Genomic DNA, 22,205 nt, shown 5'->3' on the forward strand with positions numbered 1-22,205 from the left:
ATCCTTTAAGCAACAACAACCACGTAAAACAGAAGGGAGGAGGAGGAGGAGGAGGAGGAGGAGGAGGAGGTGGGAAAGAAAAAGCAAAAGAAACCCCTTAATATAACAGTTACACTATGGTTAGGCTCTTGCTACATACACAAAGAATTCCGACTACGTGGCTACGAGGCTATGTCGAAAAGGCTACGAAAAGATGTGGGTTTGGAGAGGTTTTAAAAAGAGGGGGGGGAACCCATCGAGAAAATAAAACGAACAAGAAATGGGTTTTATATACATACTTTTAAAAGCTGTTGTTTTTATAGTACAGCAGATTCATGAGATGATGAGAGAGATTTTAAACAACCCAAGTCCTTCGAGTGCCACCTCCAGTTTGTGTTGGCGGTGATGGTGATGAAGATGATGATGGTGATGTAGTGCTCAAAGTCTGACGAGATCACCCAACCGTGGGCCCCTTCAGAAACTTCGCCCTGTCTTGCCCGGACATCCAGAGAGACTCTGTGTGGGGAGAAGGTGGACACGGACACGGGAGGGGGACAGTTAATTGAGGTCGATTAGGATTTTTAACAAAAAAAACCCAAAGTGTTTGCAAACACTTTGCAGCCACAGCCTGCCCCATCCACCCTGAGGGAGGATGCAGAGGGACCAGCTGGAATGCTGAGGTGTTCCCAGGACAGCCCCCACGGGAGAGGGGGTCTCATGTATTCCCTGCTCTTATTTCCAGTTTAGGAACAGTGAAATGTGATTTGATGCACGGCCAGGACAAAAACGGCTCCCCAGGCATCTGTAACGCCATGAATTCACACGGCTTTGGTAAAATGGGTTTTCTCTGAAGTACCTGCAAGATGACAAGTTCTACCTGGGCACACCAAGGCAGCCAGGATTTATTTTATACAGGAGCTTCAGCCTTCCAACGCTCTGTCCCTGCCAGCGCTTAAAGCTGAGATTTATGATGTATAAAGGAAATATAAATATTTAGGGCACCGGCTCTGCAGGCAGCCGCTCACGGGGATGACGGCCAGGAGAGGATGCTCCCTGATGACCTCCAAAACCCATCCCCAAACAGCTGTGCTGGGGTGAGGTCCCAGCAGCATCCCGCAGGGATGTGGGGACTGATCCCTGCCTCGGGAACCTGCGGCTCAGCCAAATCCTGCCCTGGGGATGCCAGGACCAGCCGCTGCCACAAGCGGTTCAAACTCAGCCTTCCTTGAGGAATTAATAATAAGGCTCATTTCCTCCTCTCAAAAATCTATTTTAATTAGTAATGAGCAACATTAAAAGCACTTTGTTTTTAAGTCGTTAATGGCTTGAGTCTCAGCGCTGGCCAGTAAGTGATGGCTGCAGTGATGGGCTGTGCTAAGTGAGGAGTGATTACAGCCCATCCATCTGGCGGGGCTGCCGTCAGCGCGCGTTATTAGCCTGAGTTATGATGTTCTGCTCGGGCTCCAGCTGGCCTCGGGTACCACCTCACTATTCCAGAGGCTGACGGCCCAGGAAACGCGAAGGATTCTGACAAATTGATCGGCGGACGGGCCCTGCTACGTGCAAGTAATGGCTGGGATTAAGCAAGAGTGCTTATGGCACTTTTTTCTTTCCCATAAAAAACACTCCTTGGTGGAGCAAATCAATTGACAGAACAATTTCAGGTAATCTTGGGGGTGTGTGTGGAGATGGAGAGTAAATAGAAACCCCCTTTATCCACTAGTGTTTAGGTATAAATCTAGTTTTATGTAGTTTAAAGTCTCCAAACGTTTTCCACAGTTCCCAGACCCTTGACTAACTTTAATTCTGATTTCATAGACTGATTTTTGAACGTAAATGATGTGACATTGATCATGTAGTGCTGGGCAAGAGGCAGGGAAATAAAATCTGTCACATCCATTCCATCTGCCTGTCCGGGCTCAGAGCTCTGGAGGCAAACCCATGCCATTTTATTGGGATAACTTCTGTTTTTCATTGCATTTTCTAATCTATTCCATGCCGAGTGTTAAGAATATTTGTTTGCAAAGATGAATATGCCAAAGGCCAAATAATAATAAAAAATAAAAATTAAACATTTAATTAACTCGAGCTTAGTTCAAAGGGTAGGAAACTGGCAGCGATCCAGGGCTGCGGTGCTCAGGTAATGCCTTTAATTTAATTTGCTCAGGTTTAATTTTTTTTTAATCTTGATAATTGCTCTATGGTTACAAGTTACAATGTTATCTTTTAGCTGTAATATTTGGTACAGCACTTAATTAAGAATGATGGTTTCTCAGTAATAAAGCAGTGGCTCAGCTATTTTTAAACCAGTGCGCTGGGAGCAGATCTCTGATCCCACTGGGATTCTGGCTGCTGGCACTGGGGGTGATTCCCCACAGCTTTCTGGGTTTTCTTCCTCTTCAAATTATTGCATGAAGCATCATGAAGATGAAAATTTGACTTTTGTTTTAGCTTTGGATCTGTCTTCCAGTTTCCAGCCCGTGAGGTTGATTTGAGTAACACAAATCACAGAAAGGAATGATTAAAGGCCAAGGAAAGACGAAATGAAGATAAAAAAATTGTTCACTTAAAGTAAATATAGGGGAGATGGTAGTTCAGCACAAAGTACAAATGGGATATACTGTAATACCTCCAAGTGAGATGGCAACCAACCATGTGTAACGTTTCAATGGTATCCATTTGTAAAAGCCGTTGCAATCAAAGGTCCCTAAAATTGTACAATTGTTAAGTTCATCAGTGCTCTATACACGGGAACAGCTGATTATTAATTTTGCCAAGAAATTATCAAAGGACTTGAAAGACTGTGTTGCCAGCATGAATAGGGATTTCCGAGAGCTGTTCTGGTGTGCTCAGCCCTGTGGTCACCTTTCCAAGACCATCATCTTCTCATTCCCCCAGGTGCAAAAATAAGCTTTGGGGTTCTCCCTTCTTTATTTTTAAACCAGGGTTAGTAAATGGAGAGGGTTAAACAAATATATATGTAATAAAAGCTATGGGATTCTTTGCAGTTATTGGGGGAATTAAGAGGCTACCAATCTGCAAGTCAATTGTAAAACGGTTCTTTAGGAAGTGCTAGTGCAGACAAATCTGGATACCCAGGCCTGGGCCTGGTGTCTTTCCACTTGAAAAATCAGGATGTTGCTGATACAGAAGTGCCCAAGTTTTCAAGCACAAACAGGTTTTTAGGTGAAAAATGGAAATAAGAGGTGTTGTAAGTGGTGAGAGGTGGCAGTTTGAACGGATGTAGCTCCTTGCAGAGCAGTAATATTCCATGTTTGTGCTAGAATTGATCCACAGGGATTGTCAAGTCCATGGTGTGACCATGGGAGGGGCAGGCCCGGGATGGGAACTGAGCACACGGGCACAAAGCCAGGCGGAGGGTTTGTTTGCCTTTTTTGCAATAAAAATAACAGCTCCAGGAACTTTGTCTGCACTACACTCCTGCTGCCCCCATCCAATTCCATCAGGGAGGGAAGTTCTCCTCTCGGTTTGAGGGACCTTCGGGGGAGCCTCTGCACTTCCTCATTGTCCAGGAGATTAAACCAGCTCCTGACCGTGCTCCAAAAAGGGCAGGAGCCTCCCTTGCAGTCTGTGCTGGGGGTGCCAGCGGGGCAGGCCAGCCCCATTCATGCTCACACACAGGTGACACAGCCACGTGCAGCCTCGTAAAGCCAATCTCTGCCCCTCATTAGTGCGGTCGCAGCCCCAGGGCGGCGTTAGGAGGCACCTCCCGGGGACCCCACGGCCCAGCGGGGCCCCTCGCTCGGAACCCGCGGCTCTCGGGGGCTGCCAGCGACGCCAGGACCAGCTGGAAGGGACCCCAAAGGTCAGCAAGCAGGTGAAGAGGAGCAGGACACGGCCTGTCCCCCTGCTGGGGGTCCCACCAGCCCAATTAATGAGCTGATTTTGCTCGTTTGGTGGGAGCAAGGACTGCTGCTCTGCCTGCCAGAGGGTGCAGCAGCCAGTTGGGCTGATGTAAAGCCCATATGGACAAGCGGGGATTTAAATCCCATATTTATTAAATATTTCTCTTTGAGACAGGTCATGTCTGGCTGCAGACAGCTCCAAAGGCGTGCTTGCACCAAGAGACGTTCAGGTTGGGTATCAGGACAAAATTTCTTCAGTGTAAGAGTGATTAACCACTGGAAGTGGCAGCGGTGGAGTCCCCATGCCTGCAAACACGGCGAGCTGCCATACGGCCTGCTCCACAGGGGGTGACGGGGCAACGGCTGGGCTCGACGATTCCGGAGGTTTTTCCCAAGCTGAACTCTTCCCGCCGGAACGCCCTGACGTCCAGCCGTCACCCCACCACCCAGCCGTCACCCCACCAGCCAGCCGCTAACCGGCGCGTCGGGCGCGGCTCGCGGGTTCCGGCAGCGAGAAGCCACGCTGGCCATGGGGCCAGCAGCACCCAAACCCGCCCAGAGCCCCTCGCGGAGCCCCCCGAGGGGCCGGCGCGGGGTACTTACGGCGATGCCGTGTCCGAAGCCGGAGCCCGGCTGCGGGCTGGCGGCGCTTATGTAGTTACCCACGCCGGAGTCCTGGCTGGCCGTGCCGTAGAGATCCGCGACGGGCCCGGGGCTGTTGGCCCCGGGGAAGCCTCCGGGCCGCGCTGGGTTGGAGCCTGCCGGGGAAGCGGGTGCGCCAAAATTCGGTTGAGCACTGTAGCTATTCAAGACTGGTGTGCAGAGAATAAAGCTGGGTATGAGGCCAGACGCCGGGCATGCACCGGTATTACAAAGCCAAACACCAGAATAAACAGCCTAGGCCCAATTCTAACACTTAACCAAGGCCATGCGAGAGGAGAGCAAGTACTGGAGAAGAGTCAGCCCGGACTACTACGAAGCTTAGAGCTCCAAAAATATATATATGGATATATATAAAAAAAAAAAAAAGAAAAAAAGAAAAAAAAGAACAATCATTCAACACACTACTGCAACCAGAGACTGGAGGTGCTCATTTTCACCAAATTATCACAAAATATAATAGGTATTTTTCAACATCTGACTTGATGCTCATGCAGTAGTAACAAGTTCTCTAGGTCTGGGCACGCCGAGACAGCATTCACATCCCATGCAAACTACAAAGGAACTAGTTTGAGACTACACATTGTGGTAATATTGATATTAAAATGTTGACAGCAAATAACTTGAATCACGTTCTAGGAAAATCGTTTTTTGGATCCATTCAATACTTTTGGAAAAAACCCGCCCTTTTAGATCAGTGAGCTGTAGAAATAGTTTTTTTTTTTTTCTTTAAATGATATGGAATGGAACAGTTTGGATTTTTCTCTTTTGAATATGACCAAGGAGAGTGTTGGTTTTATTTAGTTTTTTTTTTTTCCTTTTGATTTGGAGAGCGAAGACCTACCTTCGTCTCCAAAACCATGCTTGGGACATCAACCAAAATTAAACAAATAAATAAAGATCAAAAGCAAAAAAGAATTCCAGAGGGTGGATGACAACTCACCTCCTAATGTGGAAGTAAAAGAAAATTTAATTTTTTTCCTCCCTTAATTTTTTTTTTTTTTTTTGAGAAAGAAAAACAATGTAAACAAGAATGATACTGAAGAAGAAATTTAGATATTAAGGCATGTTAGATGATCAGGCTTCTGGCATTTCTCACGGCTGCTCTTGGATGTAGAATTTATGAGGAAGGAGTTTCAATGCGAAAGAAAAGTCAGCGGACTGGGAGGAGCTGGATGGAGATGGCTGTGGGAAGCTGGAGCTACACCTGGGTGGTACCTGCAAGGTCCCTGGGGAGCACAGGGAGCCTGGTCTGCCACAGCCACCGTGTCCCCACCGTGTCCCCACCGTGTCCCCACCGTGTCCCCACCGCGGGGAGCGCCAGGACACGATGGCCAGCAGGGCTGGACATGGACCCAACACCACAGCCTGCCCCAAACCCCCCTGGGCAGCGACCCCAGCACCTCCACCCTTCCAGGCTGCCCCAGGGCTACTTCAGCCTCTTCCTCTGGCTGCAACTTGCCACGATCTCCATTGGACACTCGAATGGGTTATGAAGCCTGGTGGCCTGCAGTGACCTGTGCCTATGGGCCAGAGCTGCATGGACTGACCACAGGGTTCTCCTGGGCCTGGAGCCCAGCCTGGAGCCAGCCCCGTGCTCTCACCAAAGTGTGTGCTGGGCACAGGCTGCACCTCTGCTGCCCTGGCCCCTTCCCCAGCATCGCCCACCCAAGGGGTCCCCAGTTCTCAGATGAATGAGCTGGTCAAGAGGAGCACACCTGGCAGCTGGTGGCTCCGTGGTGACAGGGAAGTCAGTTCTGCACAATAAATGATCCACCACAGCTCTGGACTGGTAGCAGGGGAGGGTAAGTAGGACATCTAAGCTACCAAGTTCAAAGAAATAAGGCATGAGAGAGTAAACAGATTTTGGACTTTGCTGGCAAACAAAGAGCCTTTTTTTATTATTAAAGATTAAATGTCAAGATAACATTTGGCCTTCTCACTCGTGAAGAAAAATATCCAGCTGAGATGTTCCAAAGCCCTTTATTACTACAAGCCAGCACTTTCCCCCCCTTTTCTTCCCTTTGGTTCAATAAAATGGATGTGAATTTTCCTGCCAAGTCACACAGAAAACCCAGTTGGCTGCTCCGAGTGACAGCGGGACACGGCATGGCCAGGGGCATCCTGTTAGTAAAATACTCCTTCAAACCCCACAGCAGCACCAGAAACCTCCAGAACAACCAACTGAGGAACCACAGAGACCCTCTGTGCCCCCACACCCCATATCCCACCCTGGCCACTCTCATTTGCATCTCTTAAGACTGGAGGTAAGGCTTTCACACCTGCAGGAAGAGCTGGCAATGGGTTGGTTATTCAGGTGGGGAATGAAAAGGTAATTTTTCATCTACTGACCAGGGGTTCAACACTCCACACTGCTCACAGGAGGGAGAACGGGCATGCCAAAGGCTGCTCCTCCACCTAAGAAGTGCTGTGTGGAGGCTGGGATGCCCTGGCACCTCTCCATGTGGTGCCTGAAAAGCTCCACGGAAAAAAGCTGGAAGCTTTTCCAGAGCCAACACTTCTCTCCAGACCCTACAAATGAAACAGAAAGCTCCCATAATTAGCAGGAGGCTCAGCAGCCTCAGAAAGCTGTATTTAAATTATCTGCTCAGCCATGGTTAGTTGCTAAGTGTTTGTCTTCTTCCAGGAGCTCGGGTGAGCTCACCTGGAGCCAGAGGCACCTTTGCCATCACAACAGCAAAGGGACCCTGAACGACTTCCCCAACAAGCGAATCCTGATGTGTTCTGGCAAGAACTACCTGGAAACAAGTCTGTTTTACACAAACCTGGAGTACCCTGAGACTCAAAGGAAGAAGGAAAAATGCCTGCAATCCTCTAGACTCCAGATACTGCATCACTAACAGAAGTTAACAGCGTTTGGAAACCTGTGTCCTTATGACAAAATTCCTGATGTTGGAGGTTGTCAGGAGCTGTCCAAGGCTGCTGTGAACTGTGGGAATTGCAGGGCACTGACATTAATTCCTCGCAGGCTGGAAGGAGTTGGAGCCTTTCCCCTGGCCACCAACATCCCATGGCAAGAAGAGGAATTGGGGCAGATGTTTGGAAGCTTGTTGCTGCAGAACTGTCAGGGGGTTCTGCTGCCATGGAGGGGAGGGAAGCAGTGACTGTGACCCGATGCCAGGAGCAGAAGCAAAGCCTGACCCTCTGGCTGGTCCCAGCAGGGGCATGGGCTGAGCTGACCAGAAATCCCCTGACTCTGGATCCATCAGACTGCCTCAGCAGTGACTGAGGGTCGGCAGGGCCATCTTCTCCCCTTCCAAGAATTGCCAGCACTCAGGAAGTCCTGGCAGCAAAGGATGGATTTCAGGTCCCATTTCCCAACCAAGTGCACAGGAAGCCATCCTGCAGCGGGCAACTTCACACTCTGAGACTGTGCCTAGGCACCTCCAGCTCAAAGGCTCCCTGTATGCAAAATTCACAATCCCAAGTGTCCCCAGGAAGCCCTGTGATAGATCAAGGTCAGGAGAGATGTGCAAAAGATTAGATGTGCTTCTAAGTCACAGCCAACCACCTTTCATCTTCAACCCCAGCCATCCTCCATCCTCTGGGCTACAGAAGCTCCTTCCTGGAGATCAAGGGCCAGCAGCCAGGAGCTCTGGCAGTGATGGAACAGGGCAGGGTAATGTTTTGCTTGCTTCACTTTGAATTTGCTGTGGTTTTTCTTACAGAGAAGACTCTGAGACTGTGGATTTTGATCAGCAGGTGAACATTTGCCTGCAGGCCAGAGGGACAGGCTTTGGGAAGCCTCAGGCTTACTCTGCCCAGTGTTACAGTGGCTTGGGGAGCACTGAAAAGCAGTGAGGGAATGTGAGATGGGACACAGAATGATATAAAAAATGAGGGCTCATAAAGCAGCCCCAGCAGGTTTTTTTCAATGCCAATACTGGTGCTGGTGGAGTTGGGAGCTGCTGTGCAGGGCTGGCACAGCAAGAGCTGGAGCTCTTCAGGCAGTGAGGCTTTATTACCAACCCATCCTTCAGCAGAGTGCCTTTATCCCCATTTAACATGCGTGTGAGATGCTCCTCCACGTTCAGCCAAGTGCTTTATGTCAAGGAGCCAAGAGCTGGAACCCAAAGCAGCCTGGCAGCCCAGGCTGAGGCGGGGATGCGCGTCCGGAGCCTTCTCCTGCAAAGTGCCACGCTCACACGGGCCCTGCTCTCGTGTTCATCTGTGTTCAGTGAGAAAGGTCAGTGCTGAAAGGTAAACTCTCCCTCGATGAACTCTTGAGAAATTTCTGAATCAAGGTTCCTGCTGACATTTGCCTTAGGAGCGGCGTGACGAGGACCCCAACGCCGCCGGGCCTGGGCGAAGCACGACAAGCTGGATGCTGGGATCCCACCCAAATCAACTCAATTCAGCCATGAATGATGAAGGGGAAGAGGAAGGGAAAAGGAGAAGAGACGTGAGGATTTTGACATTACTGTCCTACAGGGGGAACTCACACAGTACTGGGATGACAGTCAGGCCCTTAGGGACTAGTAAATGGGACCTGAGGACAAAAAACCCACTCAGGCACCACTAAAATATACTGTATTTCAAAGGAAACAAACCAGGGGCAACCTGGACAGAGGACTAAGACAGACACTGTGTGGGGACCATTGTGCCCTGCACACAACCCACATGAAGCCTTGGTGACACCCTTTCCTCTGCTACAGCACCAAAACCCAAAGACTTAAACACCTTTGCAGGGGACTCATAACAAATATGAGTATTTTAAAATTTAGAAAAAAATCCAGGTGAGGAACTGTGCAGAATGTGTGTCTGCCTTCCCTGCGACAGTGCACAGGTGAGGAAATTCTCATGAGGGAAAGAAACCACCACAATTCACTGGATTTCCTCTTCGAGTACAGGCAGGATATTCCTTGTCCCTCAGCAGCCATGCATGGGGATGAGCAGCTCTTCAGGGATGGGGGAGCTTGGCAGTGTGGGGTTAAAGTAAGATTCTGATTTTAGAAGTCTTTTCCAACATAAATGATTCTATTATTCTCATCAGAAATTTATTTTTTATCTCCTGTCAAGCATATCCTACAACCAGAGCCGGTCATCTCCAGCCCTTTTCTCCTTCAAGACCCTCCTTGTTCCTGCCTTGTCCCACTGCCCACAGGGTGGATTCCTGTACAAACAGGTTCCTTCACAACTTGTTGATCCAGAGCTATAATTTCTGGATGACTCTCTCATCTGCCATAAACAGCCACGCACAATTTGGCAGGCATTTCTACCATCAATGTTTATGATAATAACTAAACGTGCTTGAAAGCAGCAGGAAATTTTCAATATAACTATCATTAAGACAAAATGCTTTAAATCAAAGCCATTACCCACCACCAAGACTCAAAGCTCACAAGATTAGTCTGTTTTTCTATCTTTATGAAAAATTCATAGAACATGCTGCAAACATCATCTTCCAGCTCGAAGGAGTAAATGATATAATAACACTGAATGCTGCTGGCAGGGGTGGGAGCAGGCAGGGCACAGGGGCACAGGGCAGGGCACTGAGCAGCCCAGCTGGGACAGGGGACTGCCCCACAGCCTGGTGGCATTTCATTTCAAAGCCAGGCTGGAGCAACCAGGTGTAGTGGAAGGTGTCCCTGCCCACAACATGGGGATGGATTAGATCCTCTTCAAGGTCCCTTCCAACCCAACCAGCTCTAGGATTCTATGAATTTATGAATCTGAGTCACACATTTACTGCTGGATTTTAAGAGAAAACTGTCACAGAAGGAGTATCACCTGTTCCCAAGCATTCCAGCCTGCTGTGCTGCCTCTGCAAGCACCCAAGCACAGCCTCTGCAGAGGACACAGAGCAAAACCACAGTGAGTGGCATGGGGACAGTCCCACCTTCCCTGGGGACCCGAGTGTCCCCAGGGCAGCACTAATGGCCACGTTGTGGCACGCATGACTAACAGAGCAGCACTCGCAGCCTGACGCTGAGACTTTAAATAACCAGCACAACTTCAGCACCGCATGCAGATCTTACATCATTAGTGCTCAGAGCCTTATAAATATAATTAGCAGCACTGCACCCATGTTACAGATCGCTTGGCCAAAGCTAATTCTTTGTGCAGTCAGGGCTGAAGTTAATGGGAGTTTGTACCTTGCTTTTCAGAGCTGCTAACAACCAGAATGTCATTTACCCGGGACTGGATGTACAAATTAATGCCAGTCTGAAATAAGACATCGGTGCTCCTGGTTCTCAGTGGCCTATTCAGGCTGCAGGAGTGCACTGGCACAGCACTGAGAAATAAAAGCTCATATTCAGGCTCTTTTTTTCTAGCCCAATCACCTCACAGAGCTCCAAACCCCTTCCTTTGTGGTCAGGTTGAGGCACTGGAAGCATCGCTTCCTTGTGTCTGAGCTTTTACAGAGCGTGGGTTCTGTCGGAGGCAGCGTGCGGCACACCTCGAACTCGGATCAATGCCCCAGCTCACGAACGTCTCAGAAATAATGAGCTGGAAACACACAGATATTCTGGAGAATAACAAGGTACAAACAGCTCCCAACTCGCTGGAAGCGAAAGTGGGAGACAAACCAGAAAAACAAATAACGCCGGCGTCACGACGAGAGCTGCCATGTTGTACATCTCTCATGGGGACCTGCATCCCTCTGCTCCTGCTCTTCCCAAGCAGACTTGAAAAGCAAACTCTCTCTCTAAGAACCCTGTGGCAGACACGGCTCCTCTGCAAGTGTGAAGAGCTACAGATGACAGCTGGCTCAGTCCTGACTGGAAAATCAAACGCGAGTGCTGTGCCTTCCCTGTCACCCCGACGCGCTCCGTAATGGGGAGCAGCCAGGCTGCCCCAGGTTATCCCTCCCCTGCAGCTACACTGGCCCTGCAGGGAAAAAGGAAAATACAACAACTGTCGGGCTCATCAGCAAAATAAGTGGTGATGAGGCTGAGACACACCGAGATCTGCCCTAACAAGGTACTATTTGTACGTTATTTTCTAGCTGCAGTCACACCTTCAAAGGTTCTGCGGCTGCAGCCCCTTCGGAAACGGCTTCACACATCAAAATATCGCAGGGTAATGACAGCAAGCAGTGGGTGGTGAGCTCGGCAATTACGGCTGGAAGTGAACGGAACCCGGAGGGAGGGCTGAGTGCTGCCCACCTTCCTCGAGCTGGGCACAATGGGCTGATAATGGCACCTGGGATCCTGTGGCAACTGCTCCTGCTGCAGCCTCAGTGTCCTCCCACCACGCTGCTCCTCCAGCCCAGCACGACACAAACCAACCGCCGCACTACCTGAGATGAGCCACGAGCAAGAGCTGGGCAGCTTCCACAAGCTTAGGCAAGATAAAAATTCACCTGTTTTACAAACCCACTGCTGCATGTGAGCCCCTGCTTCTCCTAAGTACTGCACTTAACACATCCAAGGCATCCACCACATCTGGAAGCTGCCGATGTGCACCAATTTGCAGAAGACACAAAATTCAGCGCGTTCAAGCCCAGCTGTGCTAATTCCTGCAGCTATGCAGCAGGACAAATAACTGCACTTTGCAGCTCAGCTGTAATTTTTTGCCAACGATCAATATTTATTGCCTAATCCCGTTTTCCGTAGCGTGTGTTAGCGGTGTCACTCGCGTGGGACCGAGCGCGACACGGAGGCCACACAAAGCTTCGCTTGTAGGAGCTGCAGTCGGGGAGCCAGCTCTTGTCACAGCCTTACAAAAGGATTTCCTCTCGAGCGGCTCATCTTTAATCATTATAAAAGCACAGAAGTTTAATCCATTTTTGATGTAAGCGCTAATAGCTTTGTGTCCTTGAAGTTCAAAGTGGTCTTCGTGCATGTCGCTAATTAGCCGAGCAAGCAGCCATTCAGCTTCCTCTCATGTTTCTAATTAGATCCTTAACAACAAACAAATGTCGACCTTACAAAGGCTCTGCTACGATTCCCTCCATTAGTTAAACAGTTTGGGAGGGATGCGGTTTGTGCATCCACAGCCCCCCCAGCAGAGGATTCAGGGTTCTGGGCTGGGGTATTTGCCCTTTGGAGAGGTTCTGCCTTGCTGCCGGTGCATTCCAGGGGTGCTGAGCAGCCCGGGGATGATGCAGGGAGCAGGTGACCACTCATCAGCCCCTGCCCCAGTCCCAGCTCTGTGCTGCTCCGCTCTCCCTCCCTGCAGGCACGGGTTGTTCACCAGCTCTGTTGGAGCTCACAAATAAACCAAAGGGGCAGACAAATGCTGTCCTGTTGAGTCAATTTCCTAACTGGCTCCTGCCAATTTAACTGGTTTTACAGCTAATTTAAAATATGATGTGATTAATGTTTACGTACCTCACACAATCACGGAATGGTTTGGATGGGACCTTAAAGCCCACCCAGTGCCACCCCCTGCCATGGCAGGGACACCTGCCACTGTCCCAGGCTGCTCCAAGCCCCGTCCAACCTGGCCTTGGACACTTCCAGGGATCCAGGGGCAGCCACAGCTTCTCTGGGCACCCTGTGCCAGGGCCTGCCCACCCTCCTAGGGAAGAATTTCATCCTAATATCCAGGCTAAAGGTACTGTCATCTTTTTACTTCACATCAAATGCTAGGGACTGCTCCTTACTCTCTTTTTTGTCGATCTGTGTTTGTAACATGCCGTGCTGGAGTCATTTCAGCAGCACCACGCTTGTCCTTGTCTGTGCTCAGGTTCTTGGGCAAGTTTCTTGCTCCAGCCCTGGCGTTTATCCAAGGGGGATGAATGAGGATCTGTCAGCAGCAGGAGCTGCTGCTGGGCTGCTCCCGGAGCCCTCGGCGGGCTGCGGGCGCTTGCTGTGTCGCAGGCGCCGACCCCAGCGCTGCTCCTGCTGCCTGTTAAAGCTTCATGAAGCTTTAACACTTATTACCACCCATCCAACTGGCAAATAAGAGCTAAAGCTCGGATGCTGGGATATCACAGACCCCTCTGTAACCGTTTTTCCATTTAAAATGAAGGAAGAGCTGAGCCAGGTGATGCCGGTGCCTTCATCTCACCCCGAGGAGCAGGAAAGCTGCTGTTAATTTTACCATGGGCAACCACATCTGCATTAATTGTTTACCACAGCCCGGACAGGTCTTTTATTAATATTAATGAGTAAGAGGGAACAAAAGGCCTCTTTATTTTTAGCCTACTCTAATTGCGTAGTAATTACTCATCTACAAAACAAATGAGCCGAACTCCATTGCCATAGCAACAGCAACTCCGGCCTCCCACTGTACCACATTAACTGGCTATCACTCCTGTAATTTGAAATTGAAGCCTTTTGTACAATAACAGACAATACAGGAGGAAAATTAAACCAAAACCGGGTCTTTGTTTTGCTGCATAATTCAAGTCATAGTAGCAGAAGGACCTTGCCTGGGGGGCACCTTCCCTCTGCTGATCCCACGGGCTGGGGGGATGCTCAGGAGCACAGGGGGGTTATCCAGGTAACAGAAGAGGCATCCAGCCTGCAAACCCCCAGTCCTGTGCAGCCATCCCCTCCTGTGGGAGGCTCTGCACCAGGCAAGCTGCTGCCCAGCACACAGTGCCTGGGGGAGAGCTGGTGGCACCCTCCACGCTGTCGGCAGCTGACATCCCAGTCAGGGTCAGGGCACAGAGTTCTGGGCTCTTTTAAACATCAGGAAATGCTCACAAAGGCTCCAGCTGCATGAGTTTATTATTTTTAAGCAGCTCAGTTTTATATACCTGCAGATCAATTTTGCATTCTCTGGCAATTCCTAACCCACCGTGCTTCTCACAGAGCTCACATGGAGCCAGATGCACACCAACATCTGCTGCAAGGATAAACTACTCTGCTCCTCTGGAAGCCTTCTATTTCAGAGAGAAGAGAGGGAGAAGAAACATCACTGTAATTATGTATTTACTTTTAAAGCATTTGGGGAGAGAATCAGCATGAAAATACTGACAGTAGTGTGTCAGTCCATTGCGTGCTGCCTCACAGTTAGCAGTTGTTCCACTAATGGGTAACAGCCTGCAACTGCTGCTGGGGAGTCAAGTCACCCTCAGCTCTGGCAGCATTTTACCTGTTTAGGGATTAAAATGCAGGAGACACCATCCTGTGCTGGAAGATCTCATGCACTGGAGAGCACGTGCTGAAACCCCACTTCAAGCTCTCCAACTTGTCTGCATCTTGCAGGGAGCAAAGTCTAATTACAACTGCCAGCAGCTCTGTCCCCCAGCTTCCGCTGGGAGAAAGGGAATAAAACATGGATAATTGGCCGTGGCAGGGCTTTGGAGGGTACCAAAGTTGTCTCAACCCCGTGCCATGTGCAGGGACACCTTCCACTGTTCCAGGCTGCTCCAAGCTCCTGGACACTTCCAGGGATGGGGCAGCCACAGCTTCTCTGGACAACCTGTTCCTCCCCACCTTCACAGAGAAGAATTTCTCCCTAAATAAAACAGCATGATGAGCATTCTGAGGAGCATTTTCCCGTGGAAAATAATTCTCCTGATGGAAAAGACTATTAAAAGTTACTGGCTAAATTTGCTACAGATTAACTTCAACTGCACTTCAGAGGTGGTCACTAATTGCACTGGAGATGATTTATCAAGTGCACAAGATTTTCTATTACAAAATTATTGATTAAAGCTGATGTATTTTAACCTCAATAGACTTCAGCCCAGTGCCCTGTCAAACACCGGCCGCTGTGGCCAAGGTCGAGCAGCAGCAGCACCAAATTGTTTCATATCTACTGAATTTTCTCCCTGGCAGTGCAGGAAGCAACTCAGTCCCTCATGGATCAAAAAAGATCCAAAAGAGGCATCCTACAGTAAAACAAGACACAGGGTTTCTTCTGCCTGGAGCCTGCTCTGAAAAGGACCTGTGGGATTCCCATCCTGGAGCAGCACAGCACTTCTGAGCCAAACAGAAAAGATGCCCCTTTCATTATTATTATTTTTAAAATTTGGGGTAGTAGACAGACAAGTAACTGTAGGGCTCCCAGTATGTCAGTAAGAAGGCCAAAACCACCCATGGGAATGTGGAGTGGCTCCTCCAGAGTGCATTCACCACCTGGGGCTGCTGCATGCCGAGCCTGGCTGATGGAATTCCTGTTTAAACCAGGATGATTTCCCTTGCTCCCACCCCTCCCCGAAGCCCCTGCAGTGTGGGGTCCCTGCCTGGCCACCGGCCGTGCTCCCCAGCACGTGCTGCCTCTGCCAGGGAGATAAGCAAGGGATAAAATCCGATGCAGCCGCTAATTTCCCAATGCATCACCCGCCAGGCTCTGTCACATAATTACTGGCGGTTCCACTGGAGTGAGAAATTCCAGCCCTTGCTGCTCCCAAGTGGTCCACTTGTTAGGTTCTGGCTTTTGAGATTACATAGCCTGGATTAAACTTTATGTACTTTCATAGAGGAAAATAAAAAAGGGAGAGCAGTTCCACCAGAGCCACTGTGCCACAAGGGAGTCCTCCCAGCGGGCTGCAGAAATCCCAAATTGGTTCATGGCTGGATCTTTGAAATGCTCCTCCTGACATCTCCATGAGCCCGTGGCAGCTCCTCTCCCCCTGCACACACAGACCAACCACTGTCCCCCTTTTTATGGCCATTAATTTGCTAAACTATGAGTAGATTAGATTTTGGAGCACCTTCCTTAGGTGTCAGACAAGGCTCTGCTGAGTTTCAGGCACACTCCTCACTTCATCTCGTGCTGGGGTGCACTGAACAGCGGGCTCCCCATTTCCCTGGAAAACTGAGATCCAAAGGGAACCTCATCCCTGCCTTGGCACACGAGTGTTCAGCTCCAGGGGCAGCTCAGCTCACCTTGCACTGTGTCAGCCCCAGTGCTTGTTTGCTTGACTTACTCAATGTTCTATTAGAGGTAAGGAGCAGATACAAATCCTTAATTACACTGGAAAGCCCATCCTGGATATTTTATTTCCTCTGAAAGCCCTTGCTGCCTGAAGTGCATTAATGAGTGTGTGGCTCTGCCCAGCAGAGCAGGGAGAGGCTCCCACCCAGCACAGCTGGCTTTGGGGATGGCCAGGGCTTTGGGAGGAGGCGGGGGGATGACCACACCAGAGAGGAGCTTTTCTGCTCCCATCAGGATGTTTCCTGACAAGCAGCAAACTAAACAAATAAACCAAAGCCTAATTCGGGATCTCAATTACCATCTGTTGGATTTACTGACTGCAGCGCCGTCTCTGCATTTTCCAAGTTTAGCACAGAAACCCAGGCAGGAGAAGCAAAGCCACTGCTGGCTCGTGGCACAGAGGATGAACTTGCCTCGAACTCCTCATGCTGATATTTATGAAATGTTAAATCTTCATTTAAAAATGTTCCCTTAAGCTGGGTGACATGGCAATGAGTACGACCCATCACTAGCTCGGAGTCTCTGTTGCATAATAAGATTTAAGGTTTATGACCTACAAACAATCGCTTGGTGGCTCAGGACAGGCTGCGGGAGCCGCCTCACACACACGGAATTACTGGATTCCCAAATGGAGTGATTTGCGTGTGGCACATCTGGTCTACGACCGCCAACGAATGAGTCTATGGGCTAATATGGACGAGTAACAGGCTGATGGAGAAACCATGATTGTAAAATGATTTGAAAAATATCTTAGGTTCTTTAGGATACAAAATAAAAATAAGAGAATACAGTTATAGTCAGTGTTTCAGTTCCTAGGGGGGTTAATTTGAATTTAAAAAAAGGTCAGTTTTACTATCAGCATAAGAGCGTGTGCGGGTTCTTGTACGGAGGGTGTAGGTTGCCTACAGCCGGCTTCAATTTAAACTTCCAGATAATGGGATTTAACGAATAGGGCTCTATGGATCCAAGCCATCAGCAGCTCTCTGCTGTGTTATCCCTACGCTTTCAATCAGACCAAGGCTCTGCTTTTATCTGCCACGCTCGTTCGCGTTGATGGTGCCTATAATATCAACTCGACAATGCATGTTCTACAACTACATCTACTGCTACCAGTACGACTACTACAGTGCATGCATTTAGTTCAGTCCCACAGATACATACACTCTAAGAACAGGCAAGGGGAGATGTGAAATGTTTTACGGGACGACAGGTGTTTTGTTTTTTAAGTAAGGGAAATTAATAAAAAACATCAAAAGAAAGAAAGTGTACAAAAAAATAGAGACATTTCTCAAGAGTTGGTATGAGTCGTTTCTTGAACCGTTTCGTCCGAACAAGCAAAAAACATGCAACCAGCTGCTACTAACAAGAAGCTGGACACTGAGAGAGGATTAATAGGTGTGGACAAACCTTCCCGCTGAGAGCGCTCAGAAGAGTGTTTGAGAGGAGGTGTGCACGTCCGAGTGTAAGAGAGGCCGGAAAGTTTGCCTCAGAGACACCCTCTCTCACAGCAGCCCCAACCAAGCAAGAGAGAAAACAACAAAACATAACTGCTCACACTCACCATCAAGGTCAGTAGCTCACGTTACGAGATTTGTTATAGCTGGCAAGTATAAAGTCCAGTAAGGGGTTGTTGGGGCGCGGGGCTCAAAGGCAGCACTGGCAAGCCGGGACTGGGGCCCAAAATCCAGATGTGCCAGGGGTTGGGGTGGGGAGCAGCCCCTGGCGCCGTGGCACCGCGCCGTCCCACCGCGCCCGGCGCCGCCGGCCGGCTCGGCGGGCAAAGCCTGCCCGAGGGAGCTGGGACAGGGCTGGATTAGTGTGGCCTTATGGGTTTTGTCTCCAGTCCTCAGGGAGGAACAGTTGGTAGCAACAGGTCGGGAACTGGAAAAATCTCAGGCTTGTCAATGAACCAAAGAGGAAGGAACGAAAACCCTCTCCTGCCAAATTTTCCTCGTCTCGCTCTCCTGCCAGATGAAGCCCGCCCATGTCAAATGCAAGAGAAAAATGTGCCCCCCCCCCCATGACTGTATTTTAAAAAAAGCATTTACACGACAAAAATGTTTTACACGTAAAATATGTCAGGTGGATTCAAAAGAAACGTGACACTGATAGTGAAGTTGTCTAGGAGGAGTTTGCAGCATTGAGACTTTTAACTTTGCTCGTTTTCCGTGGCTCAGGTCCCAATTCATTAAAAAAATACAAGAATGGGTGAGGTTGTCAAAACCAGTGGAGGGATTCGGCAGCACAGCCCCACCCGGAGCGAATGGATGTGGCCAGACCTCTGTCTGCTGGAAGGACCTCAGCTATCACCTCATCACTGGGATGTCGGCTGGGGACGTGATTTATGCCGAGCAGCGCGGCCGCGCTCACCCTGCCGGCACGCGAGCAGCGACGCGGGACGTGAATTTATGGTGGCACTGAGCACGGGGACAGGGACACGTCCCTTTCTGCTGGCTGTAGGACAGACCTGCTGTGACACAGAAGAACCTGTTTATCTAGCAAGGTCAGCTGGTGGCACGCTGCCATGGAAAAAGAAGGGGTGAGGGCAGGGAGGAGGCCCCGAGCAGGTACCTGCCCCCAGCAGGCTCCCTGCTGACTCAGCAAACATGCGGGTGTCCCAAGAGGAGGAATGCCACCCCAGGGACAAACCAAGGTGGTCAGTGCCCAGGGACTTGGAGTGAGAGGGCTGCAGCTTCCTGGGGAGACCAAGACACACACCTGAAGGTGGATGCTCCCTGAGGGTGCTCAGTCTCCGTGCTGGCACTGACGCCAGGAAGGTGGGGAAGAGCCGGCGGGACGGGGCCGGAGAGCTGCTGAAGAGGCAGCAGTGATGGGGACATTGATGACATGGATTGTCAACAATGCTTTCCAGGAACCTCCTGGACAATGCTTGCTCTGTGCTCTGCTCCAGCAGCCCTGGGCAGAGCTCTCCCAGTGAGCTGGGGGTGGTGGGACGCGCCTGCCCCGGTGTTTCCCAGCTCTTTCCCATTTCCTGGCAGAAAGGGGCCAGTTAGGGCCAGCCGTGCCGTGCTCTGTGCTTTGGACCAGGCACGCGTGAAGGAGGGCTGTGCGAATTTGTGAAGGGAAAACAAAAACCCAGCTGAAAAGGAAAGAAGGAAAAAACCCCAGCCATTTTTTCTTGTAATGAATCGGGCCCGTACACTGCAGCGCAAGATCGATCGGACTCCACTGCTCCTGGATACAATTCACTACCATTGCTGATGGAGTGGCAAACCCAGGATGTCCCTTCCAAAACCAGCTCTGGATGGAGATGACTCTACGGAAACCCCCCCGTTCCCAGCCCACGGCTTGGTGCGGATGTGAGCGGGGCCGGTGACAAACCCACCTTCCTCCTTGAGACCTCAGGGCTGGGGCGGGACGGGGGCTCTTTGGATTCAGTTTTGGGGTTTTTGCCAGTTTTGTGCACGCAGGCAATTTTGAGGCTTGAAAAGACATTTCCAAACACCATACTGCTCTTTAAACTTGCCAGAAAGGGTGCTGTTAATTTAGGGTTAGATTTAGTTTCGTATTGCAAGTTCAAATCAAAAAAACAAAAGAATTGAAAAAACAAATCAGAAAACCCAACAAAAGAGAAACCAAAAAACACTCAAATTAAAGACAAATGATTTTCAGGCACAGAATTGATCAATGCTCAGTTCAGTTGTAATGGGCACCAAAAGCACTCCGATTAAAAAAAATAATAATAATCAGGGAAGCAACGTTAATCCAGCCAAACCCTCTGTGCCTTGCTAAGGGGCAACTCACCAGGTCTGTTTGCACGTAAAACAAAACCTGAAGGGCAAAACATGAGGAAGAGGCAGAAACAATGAGGTCTGTTTTCCTGGAAGCATATGCAAAAGCAATCTTGGGATTTGTTTGGGGTTTTTTGTTTTTTTTTTTTTTTTCCTCCCCTCTTTGGGTTTGTTTTTCCCCCTCTGTGCCGGGGCAGTAGGAGAAGCTGGGAGTTGGGGGATCCCCACAACCAGGCTGGCAAGTCACCCCTTAGGCGCTCTCTACATGCCACAGGATGGAACTGGTACAGAGAGTCCTTTGTAGCCTGCAAGCAGTGCCAGTTTGCATGGAACGGAGTTCTCCTGGTGTCTTTCTCTGGCCTCCGTGGCCCCAGGCTCTCGCTCGAGACACACCTGGGCCTGCGCCCACCTCCTTCTCCCTCACGCAGTCGGGGCTTTTCGGGAGAGCCTCGTTAACCCCCGGCGCTGCCCGAAAAGCCACCGAGAGCCCCCAGCCCAGCCATGAGTGAGCCGGGAGGTGCTGCCGGCCCCGTGTCCTCCCAGGACACGCTGGGACAGAGGACACGGGGCTGGCGGCGGCTCCGTCCCGGCAGCGGCTCCATCCCGGCCTGCTGTGGGAGCCCACGGCTCACTGAGGGCTGCTCTGAACTCTGCCGCCTGAGCCAAGTGCTGATTCACGTCTCCAGCAAAATTTGAACCTAAGGCAGTAACGGCAATTGGCAACGATTTGTTTCTTTGTTTCCCTTAAGGGGAAAGCAATAAGTAAGAAGTTTTCAGAAGGAAGGAAGAAAAGCTTTGTGGTTCCTCATGGAAGCAGCGGGGTTGGAGCAGGCAGGGATGGTGAACTGTCAGCGTGTGCTGGTGCCAATGGCACGGTGATGCCAGCCCAAGGGACACTGCCCCTCGCCATGGGGATGCCCCGTGCTGGCCACGCTGGAGGAGGTGACAGCAGCCCCGGGCACGGCGGGAGCACCCAGAGCTGCTGCCACCGCCTCAACCCAGCCCCAGCCTCCTGTGAGAAACCAAAACTTTTTTTCCGAAAACACAAGATTGATCTTTTTTGGGGTGTCTTTTAGAGCCTCTAATTTAAACCAAACAAATAAATAAACCAACACAATAAAGGAATAAAGGAAGAAACAAATTGGAATATCTACCCTGGTTTTGGCAGTTCTCACGCCAATCTCCTGCAGGTGCTCCAGCCCCCGTGGCCTCTGCTTGTAGTTTGGGTTTGGGTTGGGATTGATTACTTTTTTTTTTTTCCCCTCTAATTTTTTTTGGTTTTGATTTGTTTTTTTTTCCCAGGATAAGTGTGAGGAAAATCAGAGAAATGATGGAGAGCTGCAGCCACACAGAATACCGACAGAGCTTTTACCTGACCCTGCACTCTGAGGGTTTGCTCTTCCACGGGCCCCCCTACCTGATCCTCTTGCTGCCGCCACGGCTGCCGCTGCTACTGGTCCATAAGCCGCTGCTGGAAAACCTGGCCGTGGAGAAAAGGAGAAGGGTAAAGACAGAGGCCAGCGGCTACCGCGAGTCCCTGCGGGCCACAGGCACCCGGAGCTCGCCAGCCCGGCTCTCCGTGCCACCGCGCCTGGGAACAGCCCAGCCCTGGCCAGGTGCCCGCTGCCAGCGGTCAGTGCCGGCACAAATCCCCTTGGCACAGGAGGAATGGGGCTCCTGGCCATGGCACGCCGTGGAGCCAAGGAGGCAGAGCCTGCAGCTCTCGGGCTCCCGCAGGAACGGGGTCGGCCCGCTCCGCAAACAACCAGGGAATTCTCTTCTGGGCTTATTTGCAAGTGATAATAACGTGCTGGTCTATAGCAGTAATGGAAAATATGAGGAGGTCCTCATGTCAAGATCACAAATTTGCTAGGATCAAGCAGAAAAATTTAAATGGAATGTGGGGAAGGAAAGGGAAAGGGAAAGGGAAAGGGAAAGGGAAAGGGAAAGGGAAAGGGAAAGGGAAAGGGAAAGGGAAAGGGAAAGGGAAAGGGAAAGGGAAAGGGGAAAGGAAAGGGGAAGGGGAAAGGGAAAGGGAAAGGGAAAGGGGAAAGGGGAAAGGGGAAAGGGGAAGGGGAAAGGGAAAGGGAAAGGGAAAGGGAAAGGGAAAGGGAAAGGGAAAGGGAAAGGGAAAGGGGAAAGGAAA

At 50.3% G+C, this 22,205-nt stretch overlaps 1 protein-coding gene across 13 annotated transcripts in view; it reads right to left on the reverse strand.

The window, feature by feature from the left end:
- Positions 1–264: 264 nt before the first annotated feature.
- Positions 265–22,205, reverse strand: part of MSI2 (musashi RNA binding protein 2) — a 204,531-nt gene continuing 182,590 nt past the window's right edge. For 3 of the 13 annotated variants that reach the window (XM_053995552.1, XM_053995566.1, XM_053995564.1), the window contains 4 exons: positions 21,432–21,539; positions 4,449–4,657; positions 2,609–2,686; positions 265–495 (listed from right to left, as the gene is read on the reverse strand). In XM_053995552.1, the coding sequence (XP_053851527.1) occupies positions 2,645–2,686; positions 4,449–4,657; positions 21,432–21,539 (359 nt within the window). In that variant the 3' untranslated portion in view covers positions 265–495; positions 2,609–2,644. Of the gene's footprint in view, positions 496–2,608; positions 2,687–4,448; positions 4,658–17,714; positions 17,807–21,431; positions 21,540–22,205 lie in introns of those variants that run through there. The other 10 variants (XM_053995558.1, XM_053995555.1, XM_053995557.1 and 7 more) reach the window with 10 other exon arrangements.

The sequence above is a fragment of the Vidua macroura genome, chromosome 20 (assembly GCF_024509145.1).
Source record: "Vidua macroura isolate BioBank_ID:100142 chromosome 20, ASM2450914v1, whole genome shotgun sequence".
Classification (NCBI taxonomy): Eukaryota; Metazoa; Chordata; class Aves; order Passeriformes; family Viduidae; genus Vidua; species Vidua macroura.